At 41.8% G+C, this 23,832-nt stretch overlaps 2 protein-coding genes across 3 annotated transcripts in view; one reads left to right on the top strand and one right to left on the bottom strand.

Moving 5' to 3' along the window:
• On the bottom strand, nt 1–23,809 carry LOC123803904 (ATPase PAAT-like). 2 transcript variants are annotated; one of them, XM_045815745.2, is made up of 6 exons: nt 23,439–23,808; nt 22,550–22,753; nt 21,061–21,133; nt 18,521–18,727; nt 13,213–13,667; nt 2–1,220 (listed from the first exon to the last, which is right to left on the bottom strand). In XM_045815745.2, exons 1-6 carry the CDS (start codon nt 23,774–23,776, stop codon nt 986–988), a joined length of 1,512 nt encoding a protein of 503 aa, XP_045671701.2. In that variant the 5' UTR covers nt 23,777–23,808; the 3' UTR covers nt 2–985. The 2 variants fall into 2 exon arrangements, with proteins under 2 accessions (XP_045671702.2, XP_045671701.2); XM_045815746.2 differs by lacking the exon at nt 18,521–18,727 and having other exon boundaries at nt 1–1,220; nt 23,439–23,809.
• FAM24B (family with sequence similarity 24 member B) overlaps nt 23,675–23,832 on the top strand; it is a 12,265-nt gene continuing 12,107 nt past the window's right edge. Inside the window, exon 1 of the mRNA XM_045815747.2 lies at nt 23,675–23,759. The gene's annotated coding sequence lies outside the window, so the exon portion shown is untranslated. The remainder of the gene's footprint in view (nt 23,760–23,832) is intronic.

Consider the following 23,832-nt stretch of genomic DNA (forward strand, 5'->3'; position numbering starts at 1 on the left):
AACATTGTAGGCAAAGATTCACTGAAAATAAAGCATTTCTATTTACTTAAGACAGAGTTTCCGAAGTGGATACATTTATTTTTCAGTGCAAATATATCACTCGTCAACACATACAGAACAGTCTAATTTCTGAATGACACCTGCTGGAGAGAAGCGCAATCTTCTCCATTCACATGCCTCAATTGTTCCGTGCACAACCGCAGCACATCACACTTTCAACGCACCAGAGGAGGGCTCTGGGAAGCACCTGTCGCAGCTCAGAAAAGGGAGAGTTGCTTATACTTTGTGTTTACTGAGCTAAAACAAGATGAATGCTCCCATTTTACATCAATCACTAAATCCAAAGTAATAATCCCAACAAGGATAGGCCAGTTCTGATTTTTACTTTCCAACTTCCCGCTACAGTGTATGGAAACACCTAACAGCAGCCCCAGGAGCGGCCCCAGTGTCTCTGTACATCGTCAAAGGTTGCCATCTTACTCATTATCTGAATTAAACACTACAAAATATAAATTAGTGATCTGAGGAAGAGGTTTTTAAGTCTTAAGTATCCAATTTTCCAAGAAAAATCAATTAGGAAAAGAAAAATTATCACTCTAAGCATTATTTTTCATACTCCTAAGACTATAAAATAAACCCCTTTATAAATAAAAAATGTGCTTCTATCAAACACGTTATACAACACAGACTCACAAAATTCCTTAAAAATCTTTAACATTTTTAAACACTTAACCCGAAATACACATAAATTTCTGTAAGAGTAAACAATATTGCAACAAAAATAACGGATGACCCTATCATGCTCATCTTAGCGCACAGTCCTGGATCGACAGCAACAAGTACGGTTACAACGAACTGAGGTCACCGGATGTAAGTAAGACGATGACCCTCAAATGACATTAAATACTTGCTTTGAGCTTTGGGGGTTTAGGCTCTGCAATAAATATGTAATAAATATCTGCAGTACACCCTACGTGCCGAGCACTCATCTCTCTCCATTTGAAAGTCTCTCTCCGGAGTCCCACTGTCTCAGGGCCGGGCCAGGGGGCGGGGAGGAGGGACTCCGCAGCAGGTCCGCCAACAGAGCCATCCTGGCGTCCATGTGCTCCTGGAGCTTGGACAGTCGCTGATCGATGTAGTCCACAAGTTTCTTTTCCATCAGTTCCATATTTTTAGTAAGAATCTTTTCCAAGCAAGCGCACACAGGTTGCTCTTCCATTCTAAAAATAAAATTTAAAACACCAACATAACAATTATCCCTGATACCATAACAGAAACAACCGAACTCAAGCAAGCAGCCAATGTATGTTGCGGAAACCTGTCTCTGCAGCGCTGTCGCCAAAACATGTCGATGACAGGAGACCACAACCCGGAATGCCCAGAGCATTGTGTATCTTTGATTCTTCCAACATTTCGGCATACCAGTGACATGAGGGCAGAACGAAGACATGATATCTACGCTCACAGCACAAGTCTCCACAAAGGGTCTTTTGGTTTTGAGCCCCAAATCAAAACTGAGCTGGCCCAATTTTTTTTAAGGTCTCTACGTATGTGTTCCAAGAACCTCCCCAAACAACCCTGCGATTTCAAGTTTTGTCTTTTGTCACCCACACAACCTCACTGGAAGGTTCTTTTCTAACCTAATACGAAAACATTGAAAAATGAATGTAACTGGAATGGGCAGACAGAAAAAAAAATAGTTAAAAGGGGCGCCTGGGCGGCTCAGTTAGTTAAGTGTCTGACTTCAGCTGGGGTCATAAGCTCAGGGTCCCTGCTTGGGGGGGGGGTGTGTGTCTGCTTCTCCCCGGCTCATGCTGTCTCAAATAATACATAAAATCTTTTTAAAAATCAGTAAAAAGCACTCCAGTTTCTCAAGTTCACAACCAATGAACACCAGGACAGTGAATTTCAGGGCATGGTCCACGAAACCCTGGGGTCGCCGTGACTCTTTCAGCTTCCACGAAGGAGCAGCTTTCTTACACTACCACCAAGAGGGTGTCTGAACGCTTCATCCTCAGATCCTCATGAATGTACAGTGACACCTTCCAGAGGTTACACGAGGTGCAATGTCACTGCTCAGGTGATCAACAGAAGTTGTGCTGGAGTATTCTTCCGTTTCTCAGACTTTCCGAAGGTAGTAAATTTAGGGTATCAAATTTTCCTTGGAGATTAAGCCCACTTGTTCTCAGGACTTCTGCGGGCTTACTAGCTGCTGATGCTACGTGCTGGATGGACAGAGATGAGATGCAACCAGACGCTAACATGGACTCCATGCACTGCACAGAGTACCCTTCTAAGTTTTTTTTAGAAAACATATTTCTCATAAAAATTGTTATGTTACTCTACAGTGGGTTTGTTATTTTTAAACAAATGACTCCTTTCACATACTCTCCATACATAAAGGTCCTTTAGAGTCCTCAATTATTTTTCAGAGTGTAAAGACCAAAAAGTTGAGAACCCCACTCTAGACTGTATGAGGGGTTTTGAAAACTGTTACTATTTTTTTCCAAGTAACTCCAGAGTCACAGGAAGTTGTAAAGATACTAGAGTTCCCCAGGACCCTTCACCCAATGGTTACATCTCACCTAACTCTGGTAGAATAAAGCAGCACAAAACTGACATTGGCACGGTGTGCGTGGAGGCCGTTCTATCGCACGTACACGTGATACTCACGTGAACATCACAACTGAGATGCACAACCATTCCTTCACTACAAAGACCTCCCTCCTGCCACCCCCTATTGTCACATCCACTCCCCTAACGCCCTCTAGCCCTAACACCTGGCCACCACCAATACAGTCTCCGTCTCTACAACTCCATTTTGAGAATGGTATGCAGATGCAATCATCCAGCACGTGACCTCCTGAGAGTCTCTTGTCACTCAGCATAATGTCCTCAGGAGCCATCCAGGCTGTTGGGTGTGCCAACGGTTCGGTCCTTCTACTGATTAGCATCCCGTGACTGGATATCCCACACGTTGTAACTGTTCTTCTCTTTTAAAACATTTTGGTTGCTTGCAGTTTTTGGCTGTTATGTAGAAATAAAGCTTTGCATGAAGAACTGGGCATAGTTTGTTGTGTGGACGTAAGTTTCCACTTCTCTGGGATACATGCTCAGGAGTGGGATTGCTAGATTACGCTGTAAATGCTATTTTTTAGTTTTCAAGAAACTGCCGAAGTATTTTTTACAGTGGCTGTAGCATTCTACACCCCCTGCAGCCAGGTAGAAGAGATCCAGTTTCCCCACATCCTCATCAGCACTTAGTATTATTACCATTTTTAAAAATCTTAGCTTTAGAATAACTGTGTAGCGGTATCTTGCTGTGGTTTTAAAATGCATTTCCCTAGTAGTCATGAAGTCAATGATGACCATCTTTTCCCTTATTTGTGTACCCTTTGTAGTAAAATGTCTGTGTCAGTTGCCCACCTTCTGATTGATTTTTTTTTCTGTGACTTCTGACAGCTATCTATTAAATATAAGTCATTTGTTAGACTTGTAATTTGCAAACATTTTCTCCCAGTCTAATTTGTATTTTAACCTTGTAGCAGGGACTTTTACAGGTAGAAGTTTTAAATTTTGATAGGATCCAATATATTATTTCCATTACAGTGATCCTGGTGTCATCTAAGCACTTTTCCTAGTCGTAGGTCTCCACAGTGTTTCCTACATATTAAAAAAGTTTTATAGCTTTATGCTTTAAGTTCATGATCCATTTCAAATTAATGATCCATTTCTAGGCATGTTTAGGCCACAGTTCACATTCTGTCCTTTGGATACGCCATTGCTATAGTACCATGTGTTAAAAAAAACCACCCTTTCTCCACTGAATTGCTGTTGCACCTTTGCCAACAATCAGTCGGCCATAGCTGTTTAGGGCTATTTCTGTGTGCTCTATTCTATTGATCTGTGTCTCTGATACCATACCAATACCATAGTCTTAAATACTGTAGCTATGTAATATGTTTTGAAATGAAATAATGATTTCTCTATTCTTTTTCAAAATTGTTTTAGCTATTCTAGTTCATTTTTCTTTCCATTTCCACTTTATAGAATAATCTTGTCTACATTTACAAAAGACGTTCTTGAATTTTGGAAGGAATTGCATTAAACGTATGCATCAATTTGGGGAAGACTGATGTTGTTATTATGTTGAATCTTCAAATTCATGAACATGTTATGTCTCTCCATTTATTTTGGTCTTCTCTGATTTCTTTCATCAGCATCTTATAATTTTAAGTCTACAGATTCTATGTCTTGTTAATTTTTATGTTTTTGTAATTATTTTTTAATAGATTTATATATTTTACATGAATTTACATGTATTTTTATGTATTTCCTTTTCTTTGGAGCAATCTAATTTTGTTCACAGGGCATACTGGCTTCATAAAATGAGCTGAGAAGTCTTTCCTTCTCTTCTTTTTTGGGAAGTGTTTATAATTGGTGTTCTGTGAAGGTTTGGTAGAATTCTCCAGTAGAATCACTTGGGCCTAGATATTACTTTTATGTTAGCTTGCAAATTATGAATTCAGGGCTTTTAGTGGTTATAGGACTATTTTGTTTATTTCATCTCAGTTGAATTTAGTAGTGTGTGTGGTTTTTGAGGAATTCATTTTTTTCCAGATTGTTAAAGTTATGAGCATAAAGTTGTTTACAATATTCCCTTTTATTTTTTTTTTATTTTTTTTTAAAGATTTTATTTATTTATTCGACAGGATAGAGACAGCCAGCGAGAGAGGAAACACAAGCAGGAGGAGTGGGAGAGGAAGAAGCAGGCTCCTAGCGGAGGAGCCTGATGTGGGGCTCGATCCCATAACGCCGGGATCATGCCCTGAGCCGAAGGCAGACGCTTAACCGCTGTGCCACCCAGGTGCCCCAACAATATTCCCTTTTAAAAATGGACTTGGGGGGAGTGGAGTTAAGATGGCGGAGGAGTAGGGGACCCCTTTTTCAGCCGGTCCCCTGAGTCGAGCTGGATAGGTACCAGACCAGCCTAAACAACCACGGAACCAGCCTGAGACGCAGGATGATGCATCTGGATCTCTACAAATGAACATCTCCAGCGCTGAGTATTGAGGTACGAAGAGGGGAGCTGTAAACCGCGCACAGATATCGGAAGATAAACGGAAGGGGGAGGGAGCCGCCGCGTTTGGGCGCCGGGAAGCGGCAGCCACCTGCACGGGGGAGCGGGCGGTCTCACAGAGGGCACCCGCGAGAGAGCGGACTGAGACCGGTGAGCCGTGAACGCGCGCCACCAGGCATCTCTCAGAACACCGGAATCCCGGTGTGCTCACGGGATCCAGACTGAGACCGGGAACTCCCGGAGCGCGCGCGGGGCGGCTGGCGGCTGGCGGCTGGCGGGCCACCTGCACGGGGGAGCGGGCGGACTCGCGGTCGGCACCCGCGAAACAGCAGACTGAGACCCTGACCCGGGTGCTCGCGCCACCAGGCTTCTCACGAAACTCCGGAATCGAGGTGTGCTCACCGGGCATAGACTGAGACCGGGAGACCCGGGAGCGCGCGGGGCGGCCGGTGGCTGGCGGCATTAGAAACACAAAGGACAGAGACGGGGCGGCTGGTGGCTGGCGGCATTAGAAACACAAGGACAGAGACGCGCCGGCCCTGGAAGTGAGGGCAGGGACGCCGGGTTGGTGCGCACATCCCGGGACGCCGCAGGGTTGAGCAGCACCAACAGTAACAGAGTTAAAGTGGCCAGAACATCAGAGGAGAATGGGCCGCAATCCCTCTGTTCTGCGACAATGCAGCCTCTGCTGCTCTGACCCTCAGAAGAGGCATAGCCGGCCGCCAGGGAAAGCCGCCAGAGAACAAAAGCCTGGAAATACCGGCTCAGAGAGTGCCCATCCCCATCCCCCCTCGCAGGGGACACGGAGACTCTACCCAAACAGGGTTGCCTGAGTATCGGCGCGGCAGGCCCCTCCCCCAGAACACAGAAGGCAGGCTGAGAAATCAAGAAGCCCACAACCGGAGGTGCCTGGGTGGCGCAGTCATTGAGCGCCTGTCTCCGGCTTAGGGCGTGATCCCGGCGTTCCGGAAAGGAGTCCCTCATCGGGCTCCTCCGCTGGGAGCCTGCTTCTTCCTCTCTCACTCCCCTGCTTCTGTTTCGTTCTTGCTGACTGTCTGTCTCCCTCTCTCAGATAAGTAAATAAATAAAATCTTTAAAGAAGAAGCCCACATCTCTAAGATCCTTATAAAACAAGGGGCATGGCCTGGGACCCAGTCAATAATTTTGGGCTCTGGACAACCCCGCAACCTCCCCTCATCAGAATGACAAGAAGGAGAAGCCCCCCCCCCCAGCAAAGAAAAGACAGTGAGTCTGTGGCCTCTGCCACAGAAGTAACGGATATGGATGTAACCAAATTATCAGAAATGGAATTCAGAGTAACAATGGTCAAGATAATGAGTAGACTTGAAAAAAGTATTCAGGAAAATATTACTGAGAATATAGAATCCCTAAGGGAGGAAATGAGAGCGAATCTAACAGAAATTAAAAATTCTATGAGCCAAATGCAGGCAAAACTAGAGGCTCTGACGGCCAGGGTCACCGAAGCGGAGGAAAGGGTTAGTGAATTGGAGGATGGGTTAATAGAGGAAAAAATAAAAATAGAAGATGGTCTTAAAAAAATCCACGCCCACGAATGTTGGCTATGGGAGATTACTGACTCAACGAAACGATCCAATGTTAGAATCATCGGCATCCCCGAGGGGGTGGAGAAAAACAGAGGTCTAGAAGAGATATTTGAACAAATTGTAGCTGAAAACTTCCCTAATCTAGCAAGGGAAACAAAAATTCGTGTCCAAGAGGCAGAGAGGACCCCTCCCAAGCTCAACCATGACAGACCTACACCACGTCACGTCATAGTGCAACTCGCAAATATGAGATCCAAGGATACAGTATTGAAAGCGGCCAGGGCAAAGAAATTTCTCACGTACCAAGGCAAAGGCATCAGAATTACGTCAGACCTGTCTACACAGACCTGGAATGAGAGAAAGGGTTGGGGGAGCATTTTTAAAGCTCTTTCAGAGAAAAACATGCAGCCAAGGATCCTTTATCCAGCAAGGCTGTCATTCAGAATTGATGGAGAAATAAAGACATTTCAGAATCGACAGTCACTAGCCAATTTCGTAACCACGAAACCAGCCCTACAGGAGGTATTACGGGGGGTTCTATAAAAGTAAAAAGGCCCCAAGAGTGATACAAAACAGAAAGTCACAGCCAATACAAACAAAGACTTTACTGACAACATGGCAGAATTAAAAGCATATCTCTCAGTACTCAGCCTTAACATTAATGGTTTAAATTCTTGCTTTAAACGCCACAGGTTGCAGATTGGATAAAAAGAAATGACCCATCCATTTGCTGTCTACAAGAGACTCATTTCGAACCCAAAGATGCATTCAGACTGAGAGTAAGGGGATGGAGTACCATCTTTCACGCAAATGGACCTCAAAAGAAACCTGGGGTAGCAATTCTCATATCAGATAAACTGGATTTTAAACTACAGACTATAGTTAGAGATGCAGAAGGGCACTATATTATTCTTAAAGGAAGTATTCAACAAGTGGATATGACAATTATAAATATATATGCCCCCAACAGGGGAGCAGCAAGATACACAAGCCAACTCTTAACCAGAATAAAGAGACATATAGATAAAAATACATTAATAGTAGGGGATCTCAACACTCCACTCTCAGAAATAGACAGAACACCCTGGCAAAAACTAAGCAAAGAATCAAAGGCTTTGAATGCCATACTCGACGAGTTGGACCTCTTAGATATATATAGAACACTACGCCCCAGAACCAAAGAATACTCATTCTATTCTAATGCCCATGGAACATTTTCAAGAATAGACCATGTTCTGGGACACAAAACAGGTCTCAGCCGATACCAAAAGATTGAAATTATCCCCTGCATATTCTCAGACCACAACGCTCTGAAATTGGAACTCAACCACAAGGAAAAATTTGGAAGAAACTCAAACACTTGGAGACTAAGAGCCATCCTGCTCAGGAATGACTCGATAAACCAGGAAATCAAAAATCAAATTAAACAATTTATGGAGACCAATGAGAATGAAAATACAACAGTCCAAACCCTATGGGATACTGCAAAGGCAGTCCTAAGGGGGAAATACATAGCCATCCAAGCCTCACTCAAAAGAATAGAAAAATCTAAAATGCAGTTTTTATATTCTCACCTCAAGAAGCTGGAACAGCAACAGAGGGACAGGCCTAATCCACGCACAAGGAAGCAGTTGACCAAAATTAAAGCTGAAATCAATCAAGCAGAAACCAGAAGTACAGTAGAGCAGATCAACAGGACTAGAAGCTGGTTCTTGGAGAGAATCAATAAAATTGACAGACCACTGGCAAGACTTATCCAAAAGAAAAGAGAAAGGACCCAGATTATTAAAATTATGAATGAAAAAGGAGAGGTCACGACGAACACCATTGAAATTGGAAGGATTATTAAAATTTTTATCAACAGCTATATGCCAATAAACTAAGCAATCTGGAAGAGATGGAATCCTTCCTGGAAACCTATAAACTACCAAGATTGAAACAGGAAGAAATTGATTTCTTAAACAGGCCAATTAATTATGAAGAAATTGAGTCAGTGATAAACAACCTTCCAAATAACAAAACTCCAGGCCCGGACGGTTTTCCTGGGGAATTCTACCAAACATTCAAAGAAGAAATAATACCTATTCTCCTAAAGCTATTTCAAAAAATAGAAACAGAAGGAAAGCTACCAAACTCATTCTATGAGGCCAATATTACCTTGATCCCCAAACCAGGCAAAGACCCCCTCAAAAAGGAGAATTACAGACCGATTTCCCTAATGAATATGGACGCCAACATCCTCAACAAGATACTTGCTAATAGAATCCAACAGTTCATTAAAAGGATTATCCACCACGATCAAGTGGGATTCATACCTGGGATGCAAGCGTGGTTCAATATTGGCAAATCAATCAGCGTGATACATCATATCAACAAGAAAAGACTCAAGAACCATATGATCCTCTCAATCGATGCTGAAAAAGCATTTGACAAAATACAGCATCCTTTCCTGATTAAAACCCTTCAGAGTGTAGGAATAGAAGGTACATTTCTCAATCTCATAAAAGCCATCTATGAAAAGCCTACTGCAAATATTATTCTCAATGGGGAAAAGCTGGAAGCCTTTCCCTTAAGATCAGGAACACGACAAGGATGCCCACTCTCGCCACTATTATTCAACATAGTACTAGAAGTCCTTGCAACAGCAATCAGACAACAAAAAGGGATCAAAGGTATTCAAATCGGCAAAGAAGAAGTCAAAATGTCTCTCTTCGCAGACGACATGATACTCTATATGGAAAACCCAAAAGAAGCCACTCCCAAACTATTAGAAGTTATAGAGCAATTCAGTAACGTGGCGGGATACAAAATCAATGCTCAGAAATCAGCTGCATTTCTGTACACGAATAACGAGAACGAAGAAAGAGAAATTAGGGAATCCATCCCATTTACAATAGCACCAAAAACCATACGTTACCTTGGAATTAACTTAACCAGAGACGTAAAGGACCTTTATTCTAGAAACTATAAATCACTCTTAAAAGACATTGAGGAAGACATAAAAAGATGGAAAGATATTCCATGCTCATGGATCGGAAGAATTAACATAGTTAAAATGTCCATGCTACCCAGAGCAATCTACACTTTCAATGCTATCCCGATCAAAATACCGAGAATGTTTTTCAAAGAACTGGAACAAATAGTCCTTAAATTTGTATGGAACCAGAAAAGACCCCGAATCTCCAAGGAACTGTTGAAAAGGAAAAACAAAGCTGGGGGCATCACAATGCCGGATTTCGAGCTGTACTACAAAGCTGTGATCACAAAGACAGCATGGTACTGGCACAAAAACAGACACATAGACCAATGGAACAGAATAGAGAGCCCAGAAATGGACCCTCAGCTCTTTGGGCAACTAATATTTGATAAAGCAGGAAAAAACATCCGGTGGGAAAAAGACAGTCTCTTCAATCAATGGTGCTGGGAAAACTGGACAGCTACATGCAAAAGAATGAAACTTGACCACTATCTCACACCATACACAAAAATAAACTCCAAATGGATGAAAGACCTCGATGTGAGACAGGAATCCATCAGAATTCTAGAGGAGAACATAGGCAGCAACCTCTACGACATCGGCCAAAGCAACCTTTTTCATGATACATCCCCAAAGGCAAGAGAAACAAAAGATAAAATGAATTTATGGGACTTCATCAAGATTAAAAGTTTCTGCACAACCAAGGAAACAGTCAGAAAAACTAAGAGGCAGCCCACGGAATGGGAGAATATATTTGCAAATGACACTACAGATAAAGGACTGGTATCCAAGATCTACAAAGAACTTCTCAAAGTCAATACACGAGAAACAAATAAACAAATCAAAAAATGGGCAGAAGATATGAACAGACACTTTTCCAATGAAGACATACAAATGGCTAACAGACACATGAAAAAATGTTCAAAATCATTAGCCATCAAGGAAATTCAAATCAAAACCACACTGAGATACCACCTTACGCCAGTTAGAATGGCAAAAATAGACAAGGCAAGAAACAACAATTGTTGGAGAGGATGTGGAGAAAGGGGATCCCTCCTACATTGTTGGTGGGAATGCAAGTTGGTACAGCCACTCTGGAAAACCGTGTGGAGGTCCCTTAAAAAGTTAAAAATTGAGCTACCCTATGATCCAGCCATTGCACTACTGGGTGTTTACCCCAAAGATACAGACGTAGTGAAGAGAAGGGCCATATGCACCCCAATGTTCATAGCAGCAATGTCCACAATAGCTAAATCGTGGAAGGAGCCGAGATGCCCTGCAACAGATGACTGGATTAAGAAGTTGTGGTCCATATATACAATGGAATATTACTCAGCAATCAGAAAGAACGAGTTCTCAACATTTGCTACAACATGGACGGCACTGGAGGAGATAATGCTTAGTGAAATAAGTCAAGCAGAGAAAGACAACTATCATATGATTTCTCTCATCTATGGAACATAAGAACTAGAATGATCGGTAGGGGAAGAAAGGGATAAAGAAAGGGGGGGTAATCAGAAGGGGGAATGAAACATGAGAGACTATGGACTATGAGAAACAAACTGAGGGCTACAGAGGGGAGGGGGGTGGGGGAAAGGGATAGACTGGTGATGGGTAGTAAGGAGGGCACATATTGCATGGTGCACTGGGTGTTATACACAACTAATGAATCATCGAGCCTTACATCGAAAACCGGGGATGTACTGTATGGTGACTAACGTAATATAATAAAAAATCATTATTAAAAAAAAAATGGACTTAGGATGTATAGGGGCATCTCCAGTTACATTCCTTATATTGGTGATTTGTGTCTTCTCTCTGTTCATCTTTGCCAGTCTTGCTGGCCAATCTTACTGAAAGTTTATCAATTTCATCGAATTTCGTTATGGATTTTCTTTACTGTTTCCCTGTTTTCAAATTTGTTGATTTCCACTCTTTGTCATTTCCTTCTTTCTGCTTGCTTTGGATTCATTTTGTGAGGCTTCTAATTGACAAATTCAACCTCTTTAATCGTTATATAGGCCTATTCTGATTATTTCATCTATGTTGAGTTGTAGTTTTACGTTACTGAGATCTCTCCTCTTTTCTAATGTATAAGTGCTATAAATATCCCACTCAACACTTGTTTAGTGGCTGCATCCCACAGTTTGGTCTACTGTATTTTCATTCGTTTCCAAGTATTTTTAAAATTTCTATTGGGACTTCCTTTCTGAACCACAGATTTAGAAATGTGTTGTTGAATTGCCAAGTGTTTGGAAATTTGTTGTTGTTGTGTTTGTTGCTGATTTCTAGTTGGATTCATTTATGGTCAGAGAATATACTTTGTGTGATTTCAGTGCTTGGTTAGTTTACTTTATAACTCAAGAAATCATCTATCTTTGTGACTCTTCCACTGGTACTTGAAAAAAATGTGTATTCTGCTATTCTTGGTGGAGTCTTCTATAAAGGTTAATTAGACACTGATGGCCGGTATGAAATTGTTTAGTTCCAAACTATTCATCTTCAGATGAAAACTCTAAGTTACAGGAGATTAAACTGAGACAAAGTGGGTAAGCCAAAACTATGACCTGAGTCCCGAATTCCAGTCTAATATACTATTTTGACAAACTACATGTATGTAAAGGATAGGGAACATACTAAATTCTTAACCGTCTCTTAATCAAACCTGTGCTGCTAAAGCATGAGATTGATTATAAGATCAGGAGATAAGATCCTACATACTATAATTATCATCCCAATATAGTTTTTGTTATTCCAAAATTAGCCCAGGCCAAACAGGATCCACAAAGAAATTCTGTTATAATGACATGCTCGACATACCCAGCTAAAGAAAATTACAAACATAAATAAAGACAATGTAAAGCTGGAGCACCTGGGTGGCTCAGTCGGTTAAGCAACTGCCTTTAGCTCAGGTCATGATCCCAGGGTCCTGGGATCGAGTCCCACACTGGGCTCCCCGTTCAGGGGGGAGCCTGCTTCTCCCTCTCCCTCTGCCACTCCGCCTGCTTGTGTTCTACCAAATAAATAAAATCTTTAAAAACAAACAAAACAAAAAACGTAAAGCTTATGAGTCCACAACTCCTCTCCACTCATAAAAATAACTTTCTACTCCAACGTCTATCTGATGCTTATAACCCTTCCACAAAATCCCTGAGAAGTGCTCAAAACCTTCACTTTTAGGTACCTCTTTCAAAGCGACCAGTTCTACTCTGCATAATGGTTATGCCCTGTAAGTGTGTTAATGGAAAAATGTATTATCTCTGGAAACAAATTTTTAGGCAATATACATTGAGACAAGGCTGTTTCCCTTCACTTGATTCTTTTTTTTTTTTTTTTTAAAGATTTTATTTATTTATTTGACAGAGATAGAGACAGCCAGCGAGAGAGGAAACACAAGCAGGGGGATTGGGAGAGGGAGAAGCAGGCTCATAGCGGAGGAGCCTGATGTGGGGCTCGATCCCATAACACCGGGATCACGCCCTGAGCCGAAGGCAGACGCTCAACCGCTGTGCCACCCAGGCGCCCCTCCCTTCACTTGATTCTCATACCTACCTCATCTAAACCACATTTGTCTCAAAATAAATACTTACGCAACAGCAACAACGCCTTCCCCGGCCTTAGTGATGCCTTCCTGCCACTTGGCGTCGTGTCCCACACGGAGATGGTTAACCTGACTGCATAAATTCTGGAGAAAAGGCAGCAACTCGGACTTAGGTATACTTGAGCTGTCACTTGCTTTCTTCGGGAGGAGAGAAGAAACTGCATTTCTGAGGTCATTCTCAAGAAGAGAATGGTTTTGCGGCACAATGTTGTACTCTTTGAGGTTTGTAATATTTCCTCCACCAGGTGGCTGCGGACTTTTATCAATGGAAGCTTTTAAGTCTTCGGTCCCGTTGCCGGATGTCAATCCGGTTCTAAAAGGGAAAGGTGTGGAGGGTGACTTGTCTGGGGCTCCTGAAGCAGATGACGACTGCAGGTCGACCATACGTTTGTGGCCAGTATTTCCCCAAACCGACTGAAGCTGCTCTCCGGTGGGAACACAATTCTAAGCAAGGCAAATAAATACATGTTACTATTGACAGTGACGACAGCTAACTTTTGGGGTAATTTCTGTAAGTCAAGCAAGGTGCATTCTGTCATTTGATCCTCAAAACATCCATACAAAGTAGGCTCTGATTACTACCCCAATCTTAAGCTGAAGAGACCAAGGCTAAAGGTAACTTGGCTAAGGTAACACAACTAGTAAGTGGCAGAACTGGGACGTGAACCCAGGCCCCCTAACTCCAGAGTCAAGGCTTTTAATGATCTCACTGTAGTTTTTCCTAAAGGAAATACTAAATATTAGCATGCTTAGTAAAACTGCATTAGCATTAATGTCTCCACTACAAAGGCCTCCTTAATTTATGGTAATAAAAGAGAGTACTCTCAACTGAGGCATAGTAATTGATAATTTTCAGAATTATCATTCACCAACTTTCCACATATGGTAAACTACTCATTTTACTTAGGCACATCTTTTGCAATGAGTTTTTCATGGAGGCTACATAGATTTAACGTTAGATGTACTTTGGGTACATTTGTGACACTTTCAATGACCAAAATGAGCTACCTTTTGGCTGTGTTTCTTTCAGAATTTCCAGGACAATAGGAGTTCTCATGCAGTATTAGTTTCTGAGAATATTCTGGCTTACCTTGGAGAGAAGGCTATAATATCTCTCTGTTATGCTCTTCAATTTTTTCACAGAAGAAAAGCAAAACAACCTTTAGCTTAACTCAGTGTTAAGGTATAAGGCTCTATCCTAAAATCAAAACAACAGGAACTGTACTTTCAATTTTTTTTAAAAAAAGGTTATAAGTAATCTCTATACCCAAAGTGGGGCTCAAACCCACAACTTGGCAATCAAGAGTCACACAGTCCACTGACTGAGCCAGCCAGGTGCCCCTGAACTGTACTATCGATTCTTATCAGGATATATCATCCTATAGTTCCTGCTGTTCAACAGTTTGTGAGAGGGGTGCCTGGGTGGCTCAGTCAGTTAAACGTTTGACTCTCAATTTTGGCTCAGGTCTTAATCTCAGGGTTGTGAGTTCAGGCCCTGCGTTGGGGCCTGAAAACACATAAATAATACATACACAAAAATAAACAAATACAGAAATAATAGTTTGTGAGAGACAGATTGAAAAGTATTATTCGAGATTAGCTAAAGAAACTCAGTTCATACAATTATCTAGATATTCTAAGAAAATATTTCTGGACTGAGCTAAACCAACATTCGTTTATTCAATATTTACCAGAAATTGACTCTGCTAGACACTGTTTCAAGCACTGGAAAAAGAACATGGCAACAAGCAAAACATTAAAATTCTGACCTCATGGAGCCTACATGCTAAGAGCACAGGGAGAGACTAAAAAGAAAGGAAAGGGAAGGAAAGGAAAGAAGAAAGGAAGGACAAAGATCACGTGGATGGAGGTGGTGATAAATACTTTAGGGAAAAATAAAGCAGAAAAGGGGAATAATGAGGACAAAAGAATGTGTGTGTAGGTCGGTGGGGCTTTGTAATGTTAAGTCCCCAGAGAAATTTTTTCACTTAACTGCTCTTTGGAGGAATGCTATTTGTGGGGAAATTTATTTTACTACTATTTTAAAACATACTTTTTAAAAGATTTATTTACTTTAGAGGAGAGCGAGCGTGTGGTGGACTCAAGAGGGGAGAGGGGCAGAGGGAGAGAAAGAATATCAAGCAGATTTTCCACTAAGCGCGGAGGCCAATGAGGTATTTGATCCCATGACCCTGAGATCAGGACCTGAACTGAAACCAAGAGTTTGACACTTAACTGACTGAGCCACCCAGGCGCCCCTCTTTACGCAGAAATTTAATCTACTGTCAATTTATCTTGTTCTACTGAAAGCAAGTTTTGATTAAACCTGAAATTATTCCTGAAAATGATGGATTATACATAATTATATTTCCAAAATTTTGAATTAGACGACTCTCCTTTAGCTGAAAGAAGTTTTACTCAGTCATAATGGAAAATTCACTTATTTCTCTAATGTGCCTCAAAAAAAAATGTACAGCAGAAAACTGGTAAACATTAACGGTAACGATACTCGTATCAGGGTCAGTGTCAAAATTATGACCATTCATCAGGCAGAAAATGTAATAGAAAAATCCAAATGTAAAGGTATTTGCTATGCAAAATTTCCTTTTCTGACACATCTTAATATTCTGATTGTAAGAAAATCACTGATTTTTAGTCATTTTTTTTGCAGAGCTCTTCAGGTGAAATACTCACAGGTAAGTCTACACGCCGCTAGAGGAAGTGAATAAACCCCAGGTGTCTGTGGCTGTTCTTCTGCTTCTTTTCATGTGAGTTTGTTCAATTCTTGTCTTTAACTGTCTTGTCATATATTGTTTTGAAGTCCTATCAAATCCTTTCGAAAGTGGACACTAAATATATATTAAATACTTTAGAGGACTCAGACTTTGCCAAAGTAATTCCACTGCTACGAATTCACCCTCGTGGGGCGCCTGGGTGGCTCAGTCAGTGAAGCGTCTGACTTCCACTCAGGTCACGATCTCGGGGTCCTGGGATCGAGCTGGGTTGGGCTCCCTGCTCAGTGGGGAGTCTGCTTCTCCCTCTGCCCCTCCCTCAGCTTGCGCGCTCTCTCTCAAATAATAAATAAAATCTTAAAAAGAAAATCTACCCTGCAGAGATATTTGAACCAGTGTACAAAAATAGATATTCAAATTTCTTCTATGTACTGCCAGTCATGCCACCAAAAAAAAAAAAATCTGAAAAACTTAAATACCCATGAATCGGGACTGAGTACGTACCACAGAATATCCACGAAACCACAGAGATATAGATTTACTGCTTAGGAAGAGGCCCGTAACATCCTGTTAACTGAAAATGTTACTGAGCAACATGTACGCTATGAAAGCATTTACGTAAAATTGTGCCCATATACTTACACATGACTATATAGCTATGTGTGTGTATAACTTCATCCATGTGCAGGTGTATACGCACACAGATTTCTGGAAAATTAAGTTTATTTCTCCATATATTGGAGGATTTATAAAAGTATGAATTTTCTGTAACTGCTTATTATAAACACCTCAAACATGTATCACCATTAATAATCAGAAAAAAATAAAATTATAAAGCCATTTTTATTTTAAAGAGGAAAAAGTAACAGAATACAAATCCTGAACAACTTAATGTTTGAGAAAATGGGGCACATCCTTTCATTCAGATAACTTTAAGCAACAGCTGTATGTTAGGTACTTTGATACAGAAATCCTGCTCAGTTATTTCTAAATTACTAGAGCAAAAACCAATCAAAGCCGGCAAATCTGAATTTCAAATACAAAGGAATGAGGAATAACTTTAATATTTACTGTGATAAAACAGAAGTTTGTATTGTCAAATAAGACCTATATGACTCAGAGTTTAACCTTTAATAAAACTTTCAAGAAAAAAAGTAATCCCAAGGCACAAGTGAAACGGGGAGAGGTCTAGGACTTGTACCCCAAGTCCTTTTTTTCCCCTTCAGTACAGGCCCAGTCCAGATTAATACCGGAAGGCTCTAAACAATGTGTGTGGTTAACCACTTACACAAGTAGGTCTGGTCATGAAACAGTCCCATTTTATGCTCAGATAATTAAATGGTTCACGTGGCATTTTCCAAGAAGCCATGCCTTAGAAATCTAGAGATCCCTGGTTTGTTAACAATAATCAATCCTAGACAATCAGGATACACTCCATAAATAAGGACTTTCCCACTACGAAGGAGGTCTTTCATTAGCATGTTTAAAAGGAGATTGAACAGGGTGTCCCCCAAATTTCCTCACATGGAAGACTTAGCAGTTACTGGTTGTAAGCAAGTTACAACACAGTGTCTATGGTATTAACCCATAAGCGGTGGCTGGGACAGTTTATGTTTGTTTCTACATGGACAGAAAACTCTAGAAGGATACACACCAAACTGTTATCAGTAGTTACCTCTGGGGAATGGGATGACAGCTGGGAAAACTCAATACACTTCTGCAGTGATTCAAATTCATGGCAAAGAAAATGTAGCATTTTAGGAATAAAACCTTAAGGTTTAAAGGCATGTTCCCCCCTCCAAAATAATCTACCATGTTTCTTTTTTTCCCAAAGTCAAGTTTTTGAAAGATAGAAATCAGTCAATGAACTAGTTATATTTAATTCATTAATCTCTTCTGATTATTTCTAAAATCTTTTCTTGCTTTTGACAATTTCTTTTTAAAATCTTCAATCTGTTTCTTTACAGAATCTTTGCGCTGAGTTATTCTCAAACCACAGCGTGCATAAAATTAACCTACTATGCTTATTTAAAATACTGATTCCTGGATCCCACTCTCTGAGATTGAGTAGGTAGAAAGTGTGGCCAGGATACACATTTTGTAGACATCGGAAAGGATTCTGATACAGGTGTCCCATGGATCATGCTTTAAAAACAGCCTAAACTCTTTTAAAACAGCTTAAGTCTCATGAGCTAGACAAATTCTTCTGTTATTCCCAATATTCCTTTACACAGCCATCTTCTAATTTTCTCTTTATCTCTAAGCTTCTTGAGAAAAATCTTCTAAAATGCTCAAAACAGTGTCTTATTCACTGAGAAGGTGCTTAATAAGTATCTGCTGAGCAAACAAATGAGTGAGTAAATTCATGGAAAATTGTGAAGATCTGTAGTAAGGTATTTTGTAGAAGAGAATGTCTACAAAATGCTATTTTACAAAAGCATATAAAGATAACAGTCAAATCAACAGAAAAGTTCAATGAAAAAACTTAAGCCAATACATGTCCTTATGAAAAGCCAACACTTGGAAATTTTTAATGGTACCTGGACAGAACCTATGTCTACCAACCTGCTGCTGAAACTTAACCATATTCATCAACTGCTGAGCACCAGGTGACAGCTTTGACCCCATGGCCTCCATGAGAGTTTGGACCCTCTGCAGGTCTATCCTTGATCCTAGAGCAGGAGAGCTCGTTGAAGAATTTGCTGAAACCCGCCTCAATTGCACCACAACTTTACTGATGAACACACACAGCTTTTCACCAAAGGAGAGCAACTATTATAAAACGAGAGTTCCAGAAAATAATGATATTAAAAACAATCATCATTTACAGTCACTTCTTGTTATTACTTAAGACTGAAGCATTTGAGAATCAAAAAATTAACTTTTTAAAAAAATATATTTTTAAAGATTTTATTTATTTATTTGACAGAGATAGAGACAGCCAGCGAGAGAGGGAACACAAGCAGGGGGAGTGGGAGAGGAAGAAGCAGGCTCCCAGTGGAGGAGCCTGATGTGGGGCTCGGTCCCAGAACACCGGGATCACGCCCTGAGCCGAAGGCAGACGCTTAACGACTGAGCCACCCAGGCGCCCCTCAAAAAATTAATTTTAAATACATTTTCATTTTTAAGTTTTCTCTAGCATAGTCATGGTCAGAAAAAAAAATCCAATTTATCATGAGGCTCAGAAGTATTTAAATAAAAAAGTCCTTTTAAACTAACAGATGATACATAAAACAGCAAATGCGGGTGGAAAAGATAAAATAACATTTACTTAGTTTAAGGAACTGCAAATAAATTGTACCAATCTGAGATCTTAACATATAGCAACTTGCGGTGTAAATATATTTAATACAAAATAAGGCTGCCTAGAGCCCATGCTAAGTGCTTACTGAAATATTAAATATAAGTCAGTCTTTTATAAGTTAAAACTGTAAGGAAATGTCAAGATGATCTAATACAGCTTGACTGTTTACTTATTAAAAAAATGAGTTCAAGAGTGATTTTTCTAACTTGTCCAACACCAAGTAGGAAAGGCTGGGCTCTGAACCTAGTTCTTCCAGCTTTGACCCCAGTGGTTTTCCCAATGCTTTATGCTGCCTCATTTTGTCCATGTTTTTGAACCAAAAGACACTTCCTGTGTGATATGGACAACAAAGTAGCGAAGCAGAAAGGGCAGAGGATTTAGAAACAGACCTGCATACAATGAGGACTCTGCAATGTACAGCCTATGTGACCTTGGGCAAATGCCTAAACTTGATCAGGAGCAAAATGAGGGAGGGTGATAACAATGTTTCACATGGCTGTTCTGAGGATTACTTGTTAAACTTTCCAGTACTGACCACTGATTAAGGGCTCAAAAATAGGCACTGGTAGCTCTTATTTTTATTTTAACTTTCATACAGTTTTGCTCCAGAAGAAGTCTTCTTAAGATCCCCCTAAATGAAACTAGTGTTTGCACTCCCATGTACTTCCATAGAATAGTTACAAAAAACATTCACCTAAACAGACATATAATCCCATATATCACACAAAGACACAGGGGAATAGAGATCCATGACCTAAAAACTCAGTGTAGCAGAAATAAGACTGTCATCAACCATTAAGTAATCTTCTCACTAAATTTATACATCTACCTGCCAACCTCCTACGATCCCTTTCCTGCTTTTTAATTCCCAAGCATTTCTATTAAATATAGCACACATCGAATCTACATATTATCTGTCTTGCCCCCTATAATATTAGCAGTGTGAGGGCTTTGTTGCAATTTATTTTATTACTGCTAATTCCTAAATGCTTAGTACAGGATCTGGGAGCGAATGGAACTCTAATACTTGGTGAATGAATGAATCACTTCATTTAAATGACTTTAGACACTACTAGGCTTTACTATCTAAAAGAACATCTTGGAATAATCAGTTCTGTGACCTTCTCTAAGTAATAACAAGCACAGAGATAAAATATTTAGAGATGAAAATAATCCAAAGATTTATTGTCTTCAGCCTTTTAAAATAACTCACAACGTAGGTCCAAATAGGTGAAGAAACTTGCCCAAGGCTATCCTGCTAGTCAGGAACAAAGCTCCCTTAAGTCAGGGCTTAGGATTTCCAGTCCAGGACTCTTTCCCTAGATTCTGATGACACCATTAAAGTTCACTTTAATATTAACAATTAATTAATTAATATTTAACATCAGTTTTCATGTTGAAGACACCAGTCCCAAGTCCTTTAACTATGTGGTGTCTTTGCTCGAAACTTCTGTGTTCTTTGTGGGTATTTTTGGGCAAAAACTGCTTGTGGTTTTCACTTAAGTTTTACATAAAAATAAAAAGGTTTTAAACTCAGTTTTCCAAGGCTTAAAAGTACAATACTACTGTAAGAACAACAGTATACATCATGGCATTGCCACAGCTAATAAATGTTCAGATTTTAAAAGGAGAATGTTAATAATTTTTTAGAGAAGAATTTCTTCTTACATGTTTACTAAGTATTTCTCAGCTAAAACCGGGAACCATGTGGGACATGTCGCATTACAACCATCAGAAGATGTTTATATAGTACAAAAACAACCGTAGTTTTCAAATTAGTTACAATTCAGTGATTACTTACCTTTATTTTACAAGCATGTGTGGAGGGCTCCAATTTTAGGTGTTTTTTGTACAAAATAATCTTTTCATTTTCACTGAAAATAAAAAGAATTTCTTAAAATTTTCATATATTATCACTTTTAATAGTTACATTTAAAAATGAAGTTTTCCAGGACAACACGTAAATCCTGTCATTCAGTTTTCCTGGGGAGGCATAAAGAACTGTGGCTTCATACTGAACTGCATTGGGTAAAAAGACTGTATCTGTCACTTACTACCTATATAAGATAGTTAAATTTGATAACAAACATATAATCATATAGCACACAGCATATTTTAAGATTTATTTATCTGAGAGAGAGAGAGACAGAGAAATGAACACACCTGCGGGGCGGGGGGGGGGCGGGCAGAGCGAAAAGCAGAGAGACTCTTAAGCAGGCTCCAGGCTGAGTGCAGAGCCTGATGAGGGGCTGGATCTCCCCACCCTGAGATCATGACCTGAGCTGGAAACCAAGAGCCGTCCGGTCAACGGACTATGCCACCCAGGCACCCCCACAGAGCATATTTTAAAGCTCAACAAACATACCCATTATTTTCAACATACATGGAATATAAAAGTTCATATTTTGAGTTCTGTTATAAAGAAAGATTAAGAATTCAGAAAAAAAGGGGCGCCTGGGTGGCACAGCGGTTAAGCGTCTGCCTTCGGCTCAGGGCGTGATCCCGGCGTTATGGGATCGAGCCCCACATCAGGCTCCTCCGCTATGAGCCTGCTTCTTCCTCTCCCACTCCCCCTGCTTGTGTTCCCTCTCTCGCTGGCTGTCTCTATCTCTAATAAATAAATAAAATCTTTAAAAAAAAAAAAATAATTCAGAAAAAAAAAAAAATTCAGGATGCCTGGGTGGCTCAGTCGGTTAAAGTGCTGGACTCCTGATTTCTGCTCCAGTCATGATCTCAGGGTGGCGAGATCCAGTCGCCTGGGCTCCACACTGGGTGTGGAGCACGCTTAAGATTCTCTCTCCCTCTGCCACACCCCCTCCCCCCTAAGAAAAAGAATTAAAAAAAAATTTTTTTTTTAAGTGTAATACCAGATTATATATGGTGGTACGACAGTCTGGGACTTCTGCATTATTGCTAATGGGCTTCCTCAAGAAAATGTGTTCAAAGTTCCAACTAATTGCCTAATTAATTTTTGGAAAACAGACCCCTCTGAGTTAAGACAGGTTAGAAACATTTATCAGAACTTCAACTCTCATCAAAGTCCTCCACTAATATGACCCGCTACCCAGTCACCTCCCTCAATTAGCTCGAAATTTCCACATTAACAACAATGAGAAAGCTCAGACTCTCTCAAAGATCCCTTAAAGGGAGAAACTTCTACTCCTGCTGGTAGGTTTTTATCTTCTCCCCCCGAGTGCCCGGCATCAATGTCAGGCAGTCAACAAATACCACAAAAGCTGGCAAAGTCCCACGGCTTGGCGAGAACACCTCCGCGTTCACAGGTTACAAACCTGTTCTCCGGGTCACCACAAACGGTCTTGCCCCTACTGGTTCCACAGTACTCCTCTCCTAAGTATACTTCCATATTTCTTGCTGAACTTAAAATGCCCACAGAAACGATTTCTTCGCCTCCGTTAGGGTCACATCGCAGGTATAGGAAGCAGGGCTTTTCACCGGGGCTGCTGAGGCTGCTCTTCAAAACCACCAGGTCTTGGCTGAAAAGAAAACCGTCCAACATATTCATCGGTGTACTTGTCCGAACACCGCTCACGACCCTCTTATTAGGCCACGGGTCCTCCTTCTAACTCACTTCTTCATCTACCCCTGAGGTCCCCGCACCTTCCCAAGCACCCAACAAGCGCTCAATACAGATTGCCAAGCAAATGCACACTCCGGACACCGGGGCTCTGCCCTCTCCTGTTTCCTCGAATGCGGACGCGACCCCCTGTAGTCGCTTCTCATTTCAACAGAAAAAGTTCCCTGGGCACCGACTGCGTGCACCAGAGTGGGAAACGAAAGACGCTCAGAGGCAAACGCCTATCTTTTCCATAACGAAGCTGCTGGGGACTCTGGACAGTCACATTTATTAAGGCGGACACGGGTGACAGGAGGCCTTCGCTGGTTCGTTTGTGCGGGGAGAGGGAGGCGGACCCCGGTTCCGACCCGGCGGAGGTGCGGGTCCCGGGGCCGCCAGCCCCGCGCGCGACACTCACGCCCCCACCCCGCCCTCCGACCCCCGCCGACGCCGGTCCCCGCTCCCCGCACAGACCTGTCGCCAGCTGGGCTCCCGGATGCCAGGCCCACACCCTCTCCCCGCACGGCCCCCGCCTGCCCTCCCGGCGCCCCCAGGAGCGCGGCCGTTCCGCAGCCGCGGCCCCAGACCCCGCCGGCCCGGCGCACCCCGGGGCAGGAGGCGCCAGCGGTTCCTCCCAGTCCAAGTCCCGGGCGCCGAGGTCAGCCCGGGTGAGATGGAGGCTGTGGGTCAGGGCTCCGCAGGCGGCATCCCAGGAAGAGGCCAGCATCGGGCGGCAGCTCAGTCCCGCGTCCTCGGCCCCAGTCTCCATTCTGCCGCCGCCAGCCCAGGCCGAGCCCGGAACCTCTCTTCCAGGGCTTGCGTTTCCGCCAGGGCAGCGGGGAGGCGAAGACGCAGAGCGACTTCCGGCTCGGCAGGCTTCAAAAACGCAAGACCCGCCGCTCCTTGTCCAGTGGGAAGAAAACCAGGTACCGGAGACACGCATGCGCGCGCCAGCCGGCTGCAGCAAGGCGCTTCCAAACCTGCGGGGGGTAAAGAACT

Source organism: Ursus americanus, chromosome 6 (genome assembly GCF_024610735.1).
Source record: "Ursus americanus isolate L20-20 chromosome 6, mUrsAme1.1.p, whole genome shotgun sequence".
NCBI lineage: Eukaryota > Metazoa > Chordata > Mammalia > Carnivora > Ursidae > Ursus > Ursus americanus.

Excerpts from the sequence above, each read along its gene's own strand:
- LOC123803904 (XM_045815745.2), bottom strand. The coding sequence starts at position 23,776 with ATGCGTGTCTCCGGTACCTGGTTTTCTTCCCACTGGACAAGGAGCGGC. Across the intron at positions 22,754-23,438 it reads CTGGCGCCTCCTGCCCCGGG|CCAAGACCTGGTGGTTTTGA; the intron begins GTGCGCCGGGCC and ends TTTTCTTTTCAG. Across the intron at positions 21,134-22,549 it reads TGTGGTGACCCGGAGAACAG|TGAAAATGAAAAGATTATTT; the intron begins GTTTGTAACCTG and ends TTTTATTTTCAG.